Source organism: Octopus bimaculoides, chromosome 21, assembly GCF_046866305.1.
Source record: "Octopus bimaculoides isolate indiv1 chromosome 21, ASM4686630v1, whole genome shotgun sequence".
Taxonomy (NCBI): domain Eukaryota; kingdom Metazoa; phylum Mollusca; class Cephalopoda; order Octopoda; family Octopodidae; genus Octopus; species Octopus bimaculoides.
The window spans coordinates 31,149,151-31,168,549 of record NC_142948.1 but is presented as its reverse complement, the minus strand read 5'-3'; the positions used below and the strand labels follow the sequence as shown (position 1 = coordinate 31,168,549).

Sequence of the window (19,399 nt, the reverse complement as noted above, 5' to 3'; positions counted from 1 at the left end):
TATATATATATATATATATATATATATGTATGGGAGAATGTACGAAAAAAAACAACAGACGAGGACAGGTGGTGTAAACAACAAAAGGATGTATTAGTATGACGCTCGGGAATACGGAAAGTCTTTAACGTTTCGAGCTACGCTCTTCAACAGAAAGAATACGGAGACAAGGAGAAAAACACGGAGAAAAAAATTGAATAGTGTTCAGTCAACGGTCAATCATATATTACTACCCTATAATGAAAGTTGTAGATATATACTCGGGGCCAATTTAACTATTTCTCTGTAGATTGAAAATGGGATAAATGGGATATACCAATATATATTTATATACAATTTATATACAATTCTAAAGTATTCATACAGAACATAAATAACCGATAATTCTGATTTAATACTTCGTAGCATAACCATTATTCAGTTCCACTTCAACCAATCTCTTCTTGTTGTTCTTAATCAAGGACTCGCATCTTTCTTTAGGAATTTTTTCCCATTCTTCTTGACAAATTTTCTTCAAATCTGGAATGCATGTTGGGGCTCTTGAATGAATTTTAATTTTCAAGTAACGCCACAAATTTTCAATGGGGTTCAAGTCGGGTGACTGTCTCGGCCATTCTAATAATTTTATATTGTGATCGACAATCCATTTTTGGTAGACTTCGCCGTGTGCTTAGGGTCATTATCCTGTTGTAAAACCCGCCCTTCACAAAGCTGGAGCTTTTCTACAGAGTCCCATAAATTATTGTTCAAAATATTTTGGTACATCTCTGCAGTCATTCTACCATCTATCAGATGTAACTTGCCAGTGCCATTTGCAGAGAAACACCCCCATCTCCAAACTCTATAGTAGGAATTGTGTTTTTCGGCGAATAGGCGGTACCATCTCTCCTCCAAACATGGCTACGCGAATTTCGTCTAAACAATTAAATTTTCAACTCGTCTGTCCATAGAACATTTTCTCAGAATGTATCAGATTTAGCTTTATGTTCATAAACAAATTCTAAATGGGCATCTCTATGCTTTTTAGTCAACAGCGGAGTTTTTCTAGGAGAGCATGACTTCAGTTCATTCCTATGAAGTTCATTGCTGATTGTTCGTAGTGTAACACTAATCCCCGAAGGTAACAAATCTTCTTGAAACTCTTTTCTGGTGATCATTGCATTTTTTTCTTTGCTTCATTTTTCTTAAAGATCTAGGAGAAACCTTGCGTGGTGCACCGGATCTTATTTTTTTTCAACAGTTCCCGATTTTGTATATCTTTGAATAAATGAAGATATGATAGAAAATGGAATACAAAGGGTCTCTGATATTTTCCTGTAACTTTTTCCTGCTTTCCACTATTCAATAATTAAGTTTTTCACTGAATTTGTGAGTTCTTTACTTTTCGCCATTATTACGACACTACTTTATGTTGTCTCAGTACTGAATGAAGGAGCTAACGTTTTGACACTTAAAAAATGATAAGATTATTGGAACAAACGAGTAAGTTCTAGTCGAAAAAAATTATTTTAACAGTATTTTGTGGCACAGAAAAAATCATAAATTTATTCTGTACGAATACTTTTTTCACCCTTAAATATCTATAGTTGTATATAAATTCATAAGTTACTATAATTTATTAGTTTTTTTTGCATATTCTTAGTTTATGCATGTGTATGCGAATATAGTATTGGTATATCCCATTTATGCTCATTAGAAATTAAATAAATAAAGAATTTTGGCATGTACGAATATTTATTTCCCCCCACTGTACCTACATATACAGGCTAATGCACACAAGAATATTTATGTGGTAATTGAAATTGATCTCTGCAATGCCTAATACATCCTGCTGATCTGAAACTGATCTATGTAACCAAAGACTACATTTGCTTTTGCTAAAAAATAGATCTTACACTATTAATATCCTCTTTGCATGCCTTCCCCTCTCTTTCCCTGCCACTCAGTTCCTTTATCTTTCTACAATTTTCACTACAACACTTCCTTGTTATTTGTTATATATAAGAAGATATAACGTCTTAGACTCGATCTTTTGGCATAGTAAGAAAACAACAGCAGGTCGTACAACGTTCTGCAGAACCTTTTTCCGAGCGCAATTCGTTCTCCAAGCAGTGAGTCGTTTCTTATTATATTCCCACATTTCTCTTTAACACAAAATCTTTGAATAACAACAAAAATGAATCAAGAAATAAAAGCAAGAAAACCAGTGAGACGTGTGGGACGAAAAAGACCAGCTCCCATCCATCCAGCTCCAGTGGTCTTGCCAGGTAGAGTGGCAGCAGAACATGGCCAAAAACATGTTGCTGAAATGAAAAATAACAGGGAAAAAGAAAAGATAGAGATGAAAGCTTTAAATATAAAACTTACCACCGTTCTTACAAAAATACGTTACTTAGAAGCTGAAAACAAACATCTGAAAAATAACTTGAGTGCTCAGAATGAATTTAAATATGATAAGATTAAGATCTTATACGAAGATCGACTGGATGAGTTGAAAGCACTTCTAAAAGACAAAGATGAGGAACTTGCAGCTGTGAAGTCCAAAAATGAATCGCTTGAAGAAGAAGTTGACGATTTGAGTGAACAGTAAGTGAAATTTGCTCTCAATATTTGATTTTTGCACGCCTTTATTATATCCTTTAAAACTTCTACGCATCATAAACGTTCATCTTTAAGGTTAGGTCAATTTTTCTTGACTAGATTACTTCAATTTCCTTTAAATTTTCTTTCTCCACATTCTACCTAAAGTGAATTTTCGCATTCTAGTTAGGCTCTTGAAATTTTAAAATTTGCAACACTTAAGATATCAATATTAAGCACAGACATTTTGCTTGGTCTGTTTGTTGCAGAACAAAACTTCTAGGTCCATTCTCATATTCTATGTAAAAAAAAAAAAAAAAAGTCGGTCTGGCGAGTCGTTCATTTTTAAAAGGAATCTTGATATAGCTCGACATTCAGACAGTGGAGTTAGGGGACATCTCATACAGAAATATCAAAAGGATTCAGCTAAATTGGCAATATCTAGACAAATAGCATTTGAGTTGTTAGGTCAGGCATACTTTTTGATTTAAGATTATATAGATTTCTGACGAAATGAAATTCCTATCCACCCTAGCTTTCATGCTTAGTGTAAGTCTGTGTAAACTGATTTCTTTATTTGATTAGTTCCCTGTGGTTGTTATGAGTATTATGGCACATTTCTAGTCTATGTCAAGCTATGATGGAAGTGAAGCCCCTATCAAATTTAACTAAGCTTTCAATAATTCGACTTTGTTGACTTAATCAAATCATTCTCTCTACACCATTCGTGTTTCTATTGTCAATACATCAATATAACTTTGAATGTTTGTAATCACGATAATGATACTATCTGAATAAATTAACATGATCCATGAGTTTAAAAGCCGAAAATGTTCTTTCTCGAACGAGTTGATTGTGAGAAAAATTAGTAAAAACTCAAGAGGGGGGAAAATCTTTAAAAATTGGGGGAATGGGAAAATTGCGTCGAACCAAAACTAAACAAGAATGAAGCTTTTGTAATGCAGTTCAGTGAAGACACTAGGGAAACCACTCATACGAGCCACAGTTGACACCATTGAAAGACTTTGAGGGAATTGAACTGATCAGAGATCCATCCAATCCAATTCCAAGAATTTTTTATGAAATATTATTGGAGGTGATGTCTTGATTTTATAAACATAAAAAGAATTCAGCCCGTTTTAGAAGTTTCAGAACACTTACAACGAACTATATTAATATTTTTGCTAATATTGGCTGCTGTTACCTATGGATATACTCACTAGAATTGTGAACTAAATAATATTTGCAATAATTTCACTGGAGCACAATAACTTACATGCGAGGTCTCAATTATCAGATACTCGTTCATATCGGTAGTGTCGCAACGTCCAATCGAATTTCAATAATTTATACTGCGTCATATCATAGAGATAATCTTCCTGGTCCACTTCCTGCATAATATTTCAACCAACCAACGCCGCCACTTAACATAATTGGTTGTCATTAACCGGGATGTTGATTAATGCTTAGATAATGTTACTGATTATATATTTTTTTTTACTTACTGCGGCCATACTTGGGTACCGCCTGGAAAGATTTAATCGAATAAGTCGGGGGAAGTAAAAAACGAACACCGCTTGTTCAGTACTGATTTGGGACAAACAGACACAAACAAACACACACACACACACACACACACACACATAACATGCTTCTTTCAGTTTTCGTATTTGACATTCTCCCAAATGGCTTTGGTCGGCTATCAAGGAGTTGGGAAGCAAACGTCTTACCATACAACCCCTATGACTACCACTATGGATTGAGTAAAGAAAAAGCGTACTCTCATCGATCTCAGTATAGCTGTACGCTAACGACTCGCTGTTGTAATGTCAACATGTATGCTGTCCATGTTAACTGCTACCCGCTGTCCATGTTAACTGCTACCTGCTGTCCATGTTAAAATGTTATCTGCTCTCCGTAAGGTAGAGGCGCAATGGCCCAATTGTTAGGGCAGCGGACTCGCGGTCGTAGGATCGCGGTTTCGATTCCCAGACCGGGCGTTGTGAGAGTTTATGGAGCGAAAACACCTAAAGCTCCACGAGGCTCCGGCAGGGGATGGTGGTGAACCCTGCTGTACTCTTTCTCTCACTCTTTCTTCCTGTTTCTGTTGTGCTTGTAATTCAAAGGGTCATCTGTGTCACGCTGAATATCTCCGAGAACTAGGTTAAGGGTGCCATACTGGGGCACTGCGTTGAAGAATTCAAGTTGAACGTATCGACCCCATAATTTTTTTCCCCTTTTACTTGTTGCAGTTATTAGACTGCGACCATGCTGGGGTACTACCTTGTAATATTTTTAGATGACTGTATAGAACACAGAAATTTTTTGTAAAGTCAAGTCAAAACCACCTTAGTTATATATTTCGTTTTTTGTGTGATTTTTTTTCCTTTGTTCTTATTAAATCATTAGACTGCAGCAATGTTGGGGAACCGCTTTGAAGAATTTTTGGTCGAATTATCGACCCCAGAATTTTTGTTAGGTGATTTTCAACCAGCGCATGAAGTTGAGCTTAGAAGATCTCTCCACATGCTAGAAATAACAGCCAAATGTCTTGAAGTTTTTGTTATTTCACAGAAACGAAAATAAAACAAAAACACAATTTTATGTCTCTATTCTATGATGTATCATTTATGTATATAATGCTTCCCTTATTTTCAAACCCCATAACTCTAAAATTATAAGGCATAGTGGGGAAAATATTTGTTCACACCAGTGGCTTTGAGAATCACAATGTGAAATGGGTTTAAATTTGTAAAGAAAATTGTAGTGATCTGCCATGGAACAACAACATCGACAAAAATATCGGTGATTACCCACACCTTGTTTCTGGTGGAAAGAGGACACACTGTCAGACACATCTTTAAGGATTCCACATAACCACTTCACCATTTGGGCTACCAGGGCCTCAAGGCTGGAGTCCCTTGCAAGGGTAAGACAATTCTTTGACCCTTGTTAGATGTCATCCTACTGTTGCTGGTATAGGGGGGGGGGGGCATAACATTTTAAGCTTCAAGGCCCCAATTTTGTAGATACGCCTCTGATATACAATTTTCTTTCTATACTTTAAGTCCTAAAACTCTGATGATAACTACAAGTACAACGGAATGGTCAGATAATATTTTTTCTTCTGTCTGTCCTAAGAAATCTGTCTCAAATTAAGTTTCACACATACAGAATAAGCAAAGAAATAAAGAAACTAAATAAGGAACGGTGGCATTTTCATGGATCATTTGGTATTTTTCTGTATAATTTTATCATAATGCTGGCGCTATTTTATTAGAATATGAAACTATTCAGCCTTACCATACATACCAGCCACACCAATCCATACCTAGCATAAATAAATATTTCTTAGCCAAACCATTTCACTGTTTTTCTGTCAGATTAAGCCAAGTGCAGGACGAGAAAGACAGAGTGCAAAGCGACAACGATGGCTTACACGATGATGTTGCCCGCTACATTGCAGACAGCGAAACCAGCAGAAGAAGGGCAAGTGAACTGCAGAAGCAACTTGAAGACTGGAAGGCCAGAAATGGCATCGTTGTGAATCAAATGAATGCACTTAGAGAGGTACGTTGCAATACTTTGAAGTCGTAATCTCTCACATATATACATCCCAACCAAACATACACACACACATACACCTACCCACACCCACACCCACAGACATATATATATATTCGACGGGCTTCTTTGAGTTTCTGTCTACCAAATCCACTCACAAATAGAAAACACTTGCCGAAGGTGCCAGGCAGTGGGACTGAACACAGAAGCATATATTTGGCAAGCAAGCTTCTTACTATACAGCCACATATGTATAATACCCTTGATTATCGTTGGCTTCCAGTTTTTTGGCATATTTGGTTTTGATGAAAAGTAGGAAGAAAGGTCAGTTTCGACCTCTTTGGGGCTTTTGAGTAATAAACCATCAAATGATTTTGTAAGGTTCGAAACAAATAGCAATCAGAAGGAGCGAGGTACGGGGAATAAGACAGGTGAGTGATTTTTTCCCCAAACAAGTTGTTCTATTTTTCTTGATGTAATCTTTGTAATGTGGACGCCTCGCATTATCTTGATGAAACACCACTTCCTTATGACTCGCCAAAGCAGGCCTGGTGTTTTTTGAACCCAATACTCCTCTAAAGAATAACGCGTTGTCGCCTATCATATTATGGAGAGTCATTCTGCAAGGTCCCCTGACTCTAAAACGTCGGTTATCAAAGTACTGCATAAACTTCTAATAATAGTATGTGTGCGTGTAGGTGGCAACACAAAATAGTTCCTTTTGGGAGCCGATTTCACTTTTCTTATTTTTGTACTTTATCTTCCATCCAGGATTAATTATTGATGTAAAGCGTATTTTATAATAAAGAATGATGAAAATATTTGTTTATTTTTCTGTAGGAACTAAAAAATGAAACTACTCAAAGACTGGAGTTAGCAAACTGTACCGTGAAGCTGGAAGACGAACTTTCTTTCAATTATGATATCCACGATGTTGTAATGTTGCTCTTATTTTTTTCCCTTTCCTGTTTTTTTCTTTTCTTGCACGAGAATTGCCATGTAGTTTTTAGTTATTTTTTATTTTATAAATTCCTCATGGTGTTTACAACTTCCTGGAATCAGATTGCGTCAATTTCGCAATCATAATTAAAGAATCACTGCTTTTCAAGAGATCAGTTACAACTATCTCAGTAAGCTGGTAAACTACAAATGACAGTGTCGGTGCCTCCTATCTGCAGTTACTTACGACTTGATCACTTATCTATAAACTTATCTACATACTTATCTCTCAAAATGACCCATTACACATATTTGATTATATATAACAATGGACAGACATCGCTAATCGTTCTGAGAAGCAGAAGTGCTTTCATTAGTTTATTCTGTTGAAATTCCTCTCAACAATTTTCGGAATTTGGTGGGAGAATTTACTTTGATACGATGAAGAAAGTATTCAGTGTTGACAGCATATCTGCCCTGGCCCAGAAGAAGATGTATGCCAGCAATTTGCCTTAGCATTATGTTTTAAATCTACGACACCTCAATAAAACCTAATATTAGCTTCTTAAAATGCATTGAAATAGTAGAATATTTACCACACCGGACAAAAGGTTTAGCGTCAATGTAATCGGCTTAGGCCCCCCCCCCCCCACATCCAAAAAATTGCTGGCCTTTTGCTAACATTTGAAACCATTATTGCTATTCTAACCAAGGCGGCGAACTGGCAGAATCGTTAGGAACCAAGTAAAATGCTTAGCGGCATTTTGTTCAACTTTACAATGAGAGGTCAAATTCCGTCGAGATCGCCATTACCTTTAATCCCTCCGGGGTCGATAAAATACGTACCAGCTGAGTACTAGGATCAATTTGATCGACTTACCCCACCCCCGAATTTGCTGTCTTCGTGTCAAAATTTGAAACCAATAGTTACTTCCTAACCTCCGTTTTACCTATTGTTTTGTTTTAAATACTATTTGTAGGAGGTCAAGGAATTACAGGCGATGATATCAAAATTGAAGAAGATACCCGATTTCGATGAAACATGGAAGGCCGAAATTGGAAATATAGTTGCTGATTTAAGCGCCCAGTATGAGGATCAAATGAGAAAAACTATTGCTGCTATGGAAAGTAAACATGCATTAGAGGTAAAGAAATATATAGAAAGATCAAATATGCTTTAAACAGTTGGAAAATAAACCTTATAAAATCTGTTTGTTCTCCTGATACTTCAGATAATATCAGCCACGTTGTTTAGTATGTTTATATGCATTGCCATTTCCGATACTAAATTTATATTGATCAATATGCATTGTACGAAAGAACAAATATAGTTGGATGCTTTAAAACAGTTGGAAAATTAACCACCTAATAGATTGTTTGTTCTTCTGGTATTTTGTCGTTTTGTAATCCGTAAATCTTCTATAAATCCACAGGGACTATACCACGCCTCTTTTCAGGCTCATTATACCACATTTCTAGAGTTCGAATTTCATCTTAATATCAGCTCTAAACAGTGGCCATACAACTTCAAATCATCCTTGAAGAGCTCATAGTTCATACTTAGAGTTTTGTTTTCTTTGTAGAAAGCGTTCTTTTCGGGTGGGATAGACAAGCATTTTTTTTCCCGATCGCTAGGGGAAATTACAGGTTGTATACACAACGCACAGATTTGAATGGAAGAGGGCTCAGGCAAGCTCTCTTTATTTTAATTTTTTTTTCAAGTCAATTGTAGAAGGAAAGGGAGTCCAGGAACTGTTTATGTTAATTTTACTCATCATGCCTATTTTTTCATAATCAGTTCTGAACAAGAATCCAACAATTTGTAACTTATCCTTGTAATATCTCTTCAGCTACTGCGATTTGGAAGACAAATAAACCATAAAAATTATAATTTTATTATCTCCATAGTTACAGTTAATGAAGGCAAATGCCAAGCCCAGAGAAGATGTTATAGCTAAGAGAAGAGATTTGCGCAAGGAAGAGGGTAATAAGTTGGGTAAAATAAGAGACCTTGAAACTCAGGTAAGGAACATTACATCAATCAACTAACCAGCTAATCAATCAATCAATCTATCTATCTATCTATCTATCTATCTATCTATCTATCTATCTATCTATCTGTCTGTCTGTCTGTCTGTCTGTCTATCTACATATATACCAGTATACAAACGTGCGTGTACCAGTATACAAACGAGTACTAGGCTTATAAGTCCTGGGGTCGATTTCCTCGACTAAAGGCGGTGCTTCAGCATAGCCGCAGTGAAATGACTGAAACAAGTAAAAGAATAAATATTACAATATAATATACATAGTATACACAAATTTAGTAAAAAACAGACTCCTGGAGTTACAAAGACTAGGCCAAGAGATTCGTTTGACAAGAGTTACTATCAAATAGAGTTAAATGGCTTCAAAATACGTTGTGTTCGAATAAAGTACATACATCTAGATACCTGTAAGTATTAGCCTACTAAGAAATTAAAAATAATAATGTCATAAAATAAAATAAATAAATGATGAACAACCACAGCCACATAGTTGTATATTCATATTCTCATTGATCTACATACAAAGAAATGAACATTAGTACACAATGAAACTAGTATGTATACATAAGTATAAACATAATTCTTTGCTTTCTTTGCGCCCTTTTAAAGGCTAGCCAGGCTCATGGGCCCGGTTTCCCGGTTTAAATGGTGTATGTTTTCCCCAGCTGGACGGGACACCAGTCCATCGCAGCATTACTCATTTTTGCCAGCTGAGTGGACTGGAGCAACGTGAAATGAAGTGTTTTGCCCAAGAACACAACGCGTCGCCCGGTCCAGGAATCGAAACCACAATCTTACGATTATGGTGCTGACACCCTAACCACTAGGCCACGCACCTCCACATAAACATAATACATAACTGAATATGTACTGACTGAAACACTTAAATATGCACAATATAAAAAAAATATGCATATGTACCTAGAGAGGAATGTGCGTACGTATAAGAATATCTTTTTTCTTTGTCTACCTATTAGAGTAATTTCCCTTTTATTCAACGTTTTGTCATAGCGTGTGTAGCCATTAATAGCCGGCGAGAATGTATCGTAGCTCTTCGCTCCGATATTTGAAACTCTGAGTACTATAATGACAACCGTTTACTGTTTGTTCTAAATTATAACATATATAAATAATCCTCTATTACTAAATAAATTGACCATACATCGTCTTCAGCACAATCCATAAACGAAGTAGTTTGTAATTTGTTACACTTTGTTCTAATACTTAACATAACGAATAAGTAAGGTGCATATTGCTCAGTTTTAGATCAATCATGATCAAGCAGCTGTATGTCTAAATACGTTCTACAACCAGGTAAGGGCTAGTTTCACCTAATAACAATAATAATACGGGATGGTTGGAATACATTTCACAGTTTGCATAAAAGCAAAAGAAAATAAATTTCCCATCGAGAAATAAAAAATCATTCTAAAAAATCAAAATGCATCAACTAGATCAAATAATTAAAGTAATACCAATAATACTTAAAGTAGCCGCACTCAGCTTCTACTAAGGCCTCACAACGGTCCCAGAATCTGGTGCATGCATTCTTCAATGTATCCTTGCGAAGGTTTGAAACACCTCCCTGATCTTGATCACCATTTCGGCCTTGGTGTTGCAGGTAGAGCGCTTGGTGTCTTTCTCAACCGCGCCCGACGCGGGAGAATTAGAAGGACTAGAAACAGGTTTTGTGAAGTCATAGAAATTCTCAAACATCCACAACAGGACCTTTCCGGAGATCTGGCGAGGAACCGAATCCCGCTGTAACATACATACTGCCTTCCAACAGCAATCCTCACCAGCTAGATATTGACCAGTCTCCAACAGCCTGACGTAGCTGTTTCAATTGAGCCTAAGGCCCTGTTCAAAGGTGTGGAACAGCATTAAAATATTTGGCTGGTTTCCAGTCCTCCATATCAGTTAACTTTTTCTAAACTTCACCTTCCAGCGCCGCTGATTGTTCACCAATGCAGGAATGTATTTCTGTAAAAAATGGAAGGCATAAAAAAATTGTCAAATTTAGCCGAATACTCTGTAAAAAAAATTATGTTTCAACAGTTTTGTGGTAATTAATAATTGTATAATAATTAATAATTAATAATTATATAATATTTAACAATTAATAATTGCATTATTTATTATGTCTTTATAGATAGCAAATTTGAAAAGTAAAATTAATGAATTAGAATCTAAACTGGACGAGGCAGTAAACGGGCGTGAATCTGACGCTGCGAGTTACGAGGCCGAGATTGAGCGCTTGCGTAGAGAGTTGGAGGAAATATTGACAATTTTCCAAGACCTGGCAAATGATAAGAACTTCCTAGGGATGAATATTGCAGCATGTCAGGCACTCTTTGAAGCAGAAAATAGCAGGTAAATAAATATTTAACTTAATATGATAATATTCTAAAAGTCTTTCCATTCTTTCGTGGGTTCCGACTTGCTGATGAAGTCGCAGAGACACTGTTGGAACAAAAGGGATAAGGAACGCGGTAAAATTCGTTGTCTAGGTTTCAACAAGGCTAAGAGGGAGGAGGAAAGAGAGTGAGAGAGAAAGTGGGAGAGAGACAGAGAGAGGGAAGGAAGGAAAGAGGAGGAAAGAAAGTAAGAAAGCAAGAGACGGTCAGGTAGGTAGTAAAAGAAGGATCGACGCTAGGCTGCGTTCCTGAAACTAAGTTGACTTCGATGGGGTTTGAGCTCACCTCTGGGCACTAGTTTAACATTTGTTGATAATAATTTGTGAGGTGTACTTTGAACAGTGGGATTCGAAAAGGAAGAGATATTCATTTCTACTTTAGGCACAAGCCTCGAAATTTTGGGGGGAGTGGGGCCAGTCGATTAAATCGACCCCAGTACGCAACTGGTACTTAATTTATCGACCCCCGAAAGGATGAAAGGCAAAGTCGACCCCGGTGGAATTTGAACTCAGAACGTAAAGACAGACGAAATGCCGCTAAGCATTCCGCCCGGCGTGCTAACGTTTCTGCTAGCTCACCACCTCAGAGAAGAGATATTCTGTAGTGGTGAAACCGAACAGTGATCAGAGAATTCACAATGAGCATTGAATTACATATGTTGTTGTTTGCAATCTCGCTGGTCTAATTGAACCTCACGAATTGTCTGTTTGACAGATATCAACATTCATCAGAGAAAATAATTTGTTTGCTGAATTCTTTAAGCAACAGCCTGTAATCTTGTTAGATTGACCCGTCCGGCGTAGCTTCGACTGAGAAGGTAAATAATATGTTCCGATCAGCTCGGTGTCTCAGTCTCCTCACAAATTCTGAATTGCGTGAGTTATGTAGATATATCATTAGATATTCCGTTCGATTCTGCCAGAACATATGAATAAATTATTCTTTGGATTTTCGCTGTTCCGCGTAAACCTCCCGAAACACTGGATCATGTATTCCCGAAAACAGGTTTTGTCTCTCTTGGAGAACGTCTTTCATTAAATTCACATATTAACCTACAACATTTATTGAAATTACATTAAACATATCTTAATTTTACAGTGAGCGTTCGAAATCAGTTGAACCCCATAATGATGGATCTCAAACAGAAGGTGAGTCGGCGTTCGCGAACGCATTAGCAACAGCGAGTTGCATTTGTCTTCATCATTTCCTTCATAAAAGAATGCAACATATATATATATATATATATATATATATATATATATATATATACATACACACACACACACATATATATATATCTACGTATTTCTCTCTCTCCCCCTCTCTCCCCCTCTCTCACCTCCCCCTCTCCCTCTCTCTCTCTATATATAAATGTGTGGTGTGCTTGTATGTGCTTGTTATGTACCTTGGGCTATTAAATCATTGGTAAAGTGGCAAGAATGATATCGTAACACAATGTACAGGTACACAACGAACTCATTCAGATCCGACCGCAGACAGTAATCTACAACAAATACAGATAGACAAACAGCTAAAAAAACAGAATGAGCGAAACAGAGACGTGTGTGTGTGTGTGTGAGAGAGAGAGAGAGAGAGAGAGAGAAGACGAATGATAGAATTCAAGAGAGAAGTGAGAGAGAGAGAGGGTGTACAATCTATTCTATTAGTAGACTAGTTCCTCATTTATTGACGCCAATAGATAGGAAGTCAAGGCCGACCCCAGGGATTTATTCTCAGAGGGTAACAGTTAGCATAAGAGAGCTCTCACAATTCTGAGATTGCTTCATTGTGTTTGTGTATACCGTGAAATCCTGGGTCTGGCACGTCGCTAGGGGTTTTCTTGTCGAAGTACCATGAGGTAGTGTGAAGGCGCGTGGCGTAGTGGTTAGGGTATTCGGCTCGCGATCGTAGGGTCCACGTGTTCGATTCCCGGTGGTGCGTTGTGTTCTTAAGCAAGACGCTTTATTTCACGTTGCTCGAGTTCACTCAGCTGCCAAAAATGAGTAGTACTTGTATTTCAAGGGGCCAACATTGTCACACTCTATGTCTCGCTGTATCTCTCTGAGACGTATATGAAGTGGTACGCGTGTCTGTGGAGTGCTCAGCCACTTGCACCTTAATCTCACGAGCAAGCTGTTCCGTTGATCGAATCAACTGGAACCCACGTCATGGTAAGTGACGGAGTGCCAGTTATCATGAGGTAGTGAGTTCGAATGCTGGACCGGGCTGTGTGTTAGGTTCATGAGTAAGACTTTAATTTATGTTGCTCCAGTTCAGTCAGCTATAGGAATGAGTTGCGATGTCACTGGTACCAAGCTGTATTAGCCTTTGCCTTTCCCTTGGATAACCTGTGTGTGTGTGTGCGTGCTTGTGTGTGTGTGTGTGTGTGTGTGTGTGTGTGTGTGTGTGTGTGTGTGCACGCGCGCGTGTATATATATATATATATATATATACATATACCTGTAAATCTATATAGAAATATATACATACATGTGTTTATCTTTGTATACACACACACACGCAAGCAGATACCCCCCCCCCCCCCCCCCCTACGCACGCACGCACACACACGCACGCACGCATGCACGCGCACGCACGCACACACACTTGTTCATATATCTACAGTTTATAATATTCATACCTCTGGAAATTTTCTTCAGATAAAGAGACTATGGATCGTCGTACAAGTGGCTCTGTGAAAGTCGTTGAAGTAGCAACCGATGGAAAATACATTAAACTTGAAGACCATGCTAAGTTCCCAAAAGTAAGCGTTCATATCTTTCGGTCGTTTCTTAGTGTTCCTGATGATAGATACAATTCTGTCCTTTTATACCATTTTCTCATACATACACCTTCACAGCCAATAGTTTAACGGTCATGAAAGGTAAGTACCTTTGGCCACTTTGTGTACGTAACAACAACGTCATTGCTCAGTCCCACTGTCGTTGTTTGTTCCTTCTCGAGCCATGCCTGGTTTCCCGGTTTCATTAGCGTATAGGTTCCCCAAGTGGATGGGACGCCGGTCCGTCGCAGCTCAGTGCCACTGCTTTATTGAAACCGCAGCAAATCTTCACCCTTCTCTTTCTCTCTCTCACACACACATACACAACACACATACATATACACGCGTACTCGCAAACATACACGTACACACACGCAAACATGGAAATCTATTTTCCTTCTGTAATATTCAATGATACATTGCCTACCCGCTTAATTCATTATTATCAATATTCCTTTTCTACTGTCTTATGTATATGCTCTTTCGAATCGTAGGGTGCAACAAGCATAAAGAACTGGATATTGACTCAAACCCTTGACAATGGCAAGAGCCACACCCATAAATTTACCAATGGTAACGTGTTTGCTTCTAACAAAATTGTCAAAGTAAGTATGTGTTATTTTATGTTTATTATTACGACGATAATAGAGAAGGCGACCTAGTGACGAGAATGGAATACCATGTGTATCGATTGCTGGGAGCCAGCATGCCCTATAACAATGTTGAGTAATATTAGTTCTATTGTTTCTGATATGTTAACAATAATATTTTTTCTTTCATTACGTTGATCCATGATGAAAATGAAGTGTAGGGGGAATAAGAGAAGGAAGAAAGAATTCATTTGCTTTCCACTTGTGTTACTAAGCTTATGTTTAATTTGTGTCTATATTAGTTATATTAAAATCATTAACAGTTAATTCAAAATGGATGCTACCTCTCTGACCACTACAGTAAACACGGACAAAAAACAGTTGCTAATCATCCTGCGTATAGTCAAAATTGTTAGAGTAGTGGGACATAATGCCTAGTGTTATTCATTCCACCTCGTCTTAGTTCAAATTCTGCTAAGTTCTAATTTACCTTTCAGCCGTCTGAGGTTGATCAATCTTTCAGACTTTTTGCCTTGGCAGAATCGTTAGCGTATCCGAAAAATACGCTTTGACATTTATTTCCGGCTTTTTATTCGCATTTTGAAATCCTGCAGTAGTCAACTTTTCCGTCTACCACTTCGATTTTATAAAATAAAATTACCGGTGAAGAACTGGAGTCCATGTAGTCAACTAAAACTCTGTTTCATAGTTCTTACCTTATGTCTAAGTTAGAAGAAATATTACTTTTGTTGGTGATGCTGTTACTATAATTAAAGTTTTTGTATACATCTTTAGATTTGGGGATCAAAACACGGTGCCGGGCAAGATGGAATCACATCTTCTGATGTCACCGAATGGGATACATCAACATCGACAATTTCTTTAAAAGACACCGAAAACATGGTAAGATTTCTTAATTTAGTGCTTTAACACACACATATTCTCTCAGACTTTTCTCTCTATATCTCCTCAGTACATTACTCTTTCTAAGTTCATGCACTTCGAGAGTTGATCTTATTCTTTGTAAGCCTAGCACTTATTCTATCGATCTCTCTTGTCGAACTGCTAGGTAACGGGGACGTAAAAACATCAGCATCGGTTGTCAAGTGATGTTGGGGGGACAAACACAGACACACAACTATATATATATGTATATATATATATATATATATATATATATATATATATATACGAGGGGCTTCTTTCAGTTTCTGTCTACCAAATCCACTCACAAGGCTTTGGTCGGATCGAAGCTATAGTAGAAGACACTTGCACAAGGTGCCACGCAGTGGGACTGAACCCGGAACCATGTGGTTGGTAAGCAAGCTACTTACCACACAGCCACTCCCTATACTTTTCTTTTAGCACACAAAAAACATACAAGTTTCATATGAAACATTGTAAATCCGTTAAACAGAACGTATTCTGATTCTCATGTGAAAGAAATAAAGTGTAGTTAAAATAGCTTATGAAGTAATTAAGTTTAGCTTGCTAACACAAAGAGCAGATACAAAATTATTCTAATTACGAGTCAATACCGAAACTCCTGTGTATATTTTCGAGACACAGGCTAGAATGAATCTCCGGGGTACACTGCTTAACTCTCTAATAACTCATGAATTTCCCACTTTATTCATTGGTTTCTCAATTTTTTCCACTTTTCAGGAAATCGATGTCCTTGTTATTAAATAAACGCATGAAAAACATAATGTCTAAGCAGAGAAAATCCGTTTTCGTTGCAGTTAGCACCAATTTTCAGAAAGTCTCTTTTTTTTTTTTCACTTTATAGTAATAATTTCGGTAATAATTTCAGTTAAAATACTAATTCTAAAGTAAGCTTTTCGTTTTAATATCTTTTCATGATTCGCTAACATTTAAGATAATTATAGGAAATTAGAGTAAATTCGTTTAATAATTTTACAACATTGTTAAACAATTAACAAATATTAATAAACGCTTCCACTTGATACCTTTTGTAGACGAGATTTCAAAAAAGATTGCTATACTACATTTTACCTAGATAATATAACATCATTGTACGGTGTGTTTTGCTTCTAAATGTTTTGTACTTAATAGTATTTCACAGTATAAAAACGCAGAATTTATGTAATACAAAAAAAAAAAGTCGAGGAAATAAGCAACGCTATCGTATGAAAATATCAAATTTTTTCCCGGATCATTATTTCTTATTTTATTAACAACCTTGTACTTTGTTATTCAATTTCGAGAATCCTTTCGTGAAATGTATGAAAAAAAAGGAAAAAATGGCAATAAAACGTTATTAATATATATATTGTCGTATGATTTTTAAATCACCATTAAATAGTGTTTTTCTCGTTTTAATTCTTTATAAGAACAAAATAATGCAAAATCGACAGAATCGATTAGAGTTTGATTGTATTTAATTTATAATATCATCTTATGTTCCAGTTTAAACTTTACTAAGTTAAACGTTGACTTTCGTCCTGCAAGTGTCGATACAATAAAGAAACAGTCAAGAGGTTCGAACCCACTTCACAGCAACTAGAGCAAGCATGTTACAAATTATTCTTGTGTTGACGTATTGTTTATAAATGGGGGTGGAAGGTTGTTTTTGAATTTAAACACTAATGCACACACACACACATTCACAAACACTCCCCGCCACATACATACACACACATCTTTGGAATGTATTTATTCCTGCCTACAAAAGTTTAATATATCTTTAATAAAGAAGTAAAACTCTTTCGTTTGAGTCAAGACATCTTGCAAAACTGTGTGAATTGGTTACTGTGTGTGTGTGTGTGTCTGTGAGTATATTCTGTAAGTACGAGTGAGTGTAGACATGTTTTGATCCACGTAATACAGGGTGTCCACAAAGTCTGGGTACATGGAGTAAATAAAATCATAACATAAACAATTAAATATAAGAAATAATAATTTCTTAAAGTATGTGTTAATCCCCATGTGGGTACATGGAGTAAATAAAATCATAACATAAACAATTAAATGTGGGAAATAATAATTTCTTAAAGTATGTTTTAATCCCCCTGTACCCATGTGTCTGTGGACACCCTGTATAATGTCCCTGCTATTTTGTACGAATTTTCAGCAATTCACTAATCGATAGTATTTGGATCATGTGAATAAGTTCTTGGAGGACTCCGGCATTACAAGACGTTCCATGAGGTCTGATATTCAAAGCCCAGTGCATTTATAGTAATGGATAGAGATGAAAATTAATATCCTGTTCTACACACACGCGCGCGCGCACGCACACTTGCAGGCTTTTGGTTACTGTGGTAAAAATACTCGCCTGTAGTAAAAGGTATAGACACTGTTAACAGCTCAAAGCTATAAACGAGAATTTTTAATCCAAGTTCAACTGCTGTGAACTTGCCTTCAGAATTTGAAATATGTGTCAAGCATATTTGAACTAACCTAGAATTTCGTTTGTTTTCCATCACTATCACTTCTCGCTACTACCTATGTTTTTGATCTGATCAGGCGGTCTACGAGAGCATATCAGTAACTCGATGATTAAATGTGAAGGTGTATTAGAGAAACGAATGAATACATGCTTACACACACACACATACACATACAAAGTTTAATTGAAATATGTGTGCTTTCGTGCGTGAGTGTAAATGACGTGAATATTTTGTGGGAGACCAACATGATAGCATGATTAAAGCTGATCTAATTTATAAGAACTACTTTAACTTCTAGTGGCCTTGATTGTGGGGACCTATCAAGGCAATCAAATTAAACCTCATATACAAACGGTAATCTATTTATTGAGCTATGAGAAATTAAATGTTCGCTGACGCTGACATTCTCACTGAACTTATCCAAATGCTGTGAATCATTTTCTCGTGTCTGGCGAATCATTTTTCTATTTATCCACTGCTTATAGCAAAATCGTTAATTCTTTCTACTGTAGGTACAAAGATTGAAATCTTGAAGGGAGATGGCTAATCGATTACATTGACCCCCAGGGCTGAATTGGTTTTAATTTTTATCAACCCCGAAAGAAAAGTCGGTCCCGACGATAAAATGCCACTAGACATTTCGGAAAGGATTCTTCCAGGTCGCTAAGGATTCTTCCAGCTCACTACCTTATAGCAAAAGTCATAATTATTCGTACGGATGGCACAAAGATTGGAATTGTGGGAAAGGGAGATCTCAGTATTCAACTGGTACTTTATTTTATGGACACTGACTATATGAAAGGCAAAGACGACCTAGGGGCGTTTGAACTCGGAATGCAAAACCGTAAGAAATACCGCTAAGCATTTTACCCGGAGTGCTAACGATTCTGACAACTTACCGCCTTCAGCGTAAAGGTAATAATGCCAGCTATTATGACGAAAGCACTGATGATTTTTTGCGGAAGGGAATAAATTCAATAGCCATTAATTAGTTGACACATTTTTCTCTTTATTTTCCTTTCTATTTATATAACTTAATCAGTGGAAGAATGCCTACGCTCAGCTC

The 19,399-nt window shown here is 36.9% G+C and overlaps 1 protein-coding gene across 3 annotated transcripts; it reads left to right on the top strand.

Moving 5' to 3' along the window:
- Positions 1-661: 661 nt before the first annotated feature.
- On the top strand, positions 662-19,211 carry LOC106873794 (muscle cell intermediate filament protein AV71). 3 transcript variants are annotated; one of them, XR_016237831.1, is made up of 12 exons: positions 662-2,586; positions 5,964-6,150; positions 6,985-7,080; positions 8,064-8,228; positions 8,992-9,105; positions 11,284-11,504; positions 12,647-12,696; positions 14,209-14,312; positions 14,825-14,935; positions 15,716-15,823; positions 17,351-17,421; positions 18,846-19,211. XR_016237831.1 is itself a non-coding variant. In XM_089339454.1 (11 exons), the coding sequence occupies exons 1-11, from the start codon at positions 2,177-2,179 to the stop codon at positions 17,363-17,365; spliced, it is 1,581 nt and encodes a 526-aa protein (XP_089195580.1). In that variant the 5' UTR covers positions 662-2,176; the 3' UTR covers positions 17,366-17,923. The 3 variants fall into 3 exon arrangements, 2 of the variants coding, with proteins under 2 accessions (XP_089195580.1, XP_089195579.1); XM_089339454.1 differs by lacking the exon at positions 18,846-19,211 and having other exon boundaries at positions 17,351-17,923; XM_089339453.1 differs by lacking the exons at positions 17,351-17,421; positions 18,846-19,211 and adding an exon at positions 16,586-17,214.
- The last annotated feature ends 188 nt before the right edge of the window (positions 19,212-19,399 follow it).

Coding starts and splice junctions, on each gene's coding strand:
- LOC106873794 (XM_089339453.1), top strand. CDS start 2,177: ATGAATCAAGAAATAAAAGCAAGAAAACCAGTGAGACGTGTGGGACGA. Junction 2,587..5,963: donor GTTGACGATTTGAGTGAACA/GTAAGTGAAATT, acceptor TTTTTCTGTCAG/ATTAAGCCAAGTGCAGGACG. Junction 14,936..15,715: donor CTTCTAACAAAATTGTCAAA/GTAAGTATGTGT, acceptor ATACATCTTTAG/ATTTGGGGATCAAAACACGG.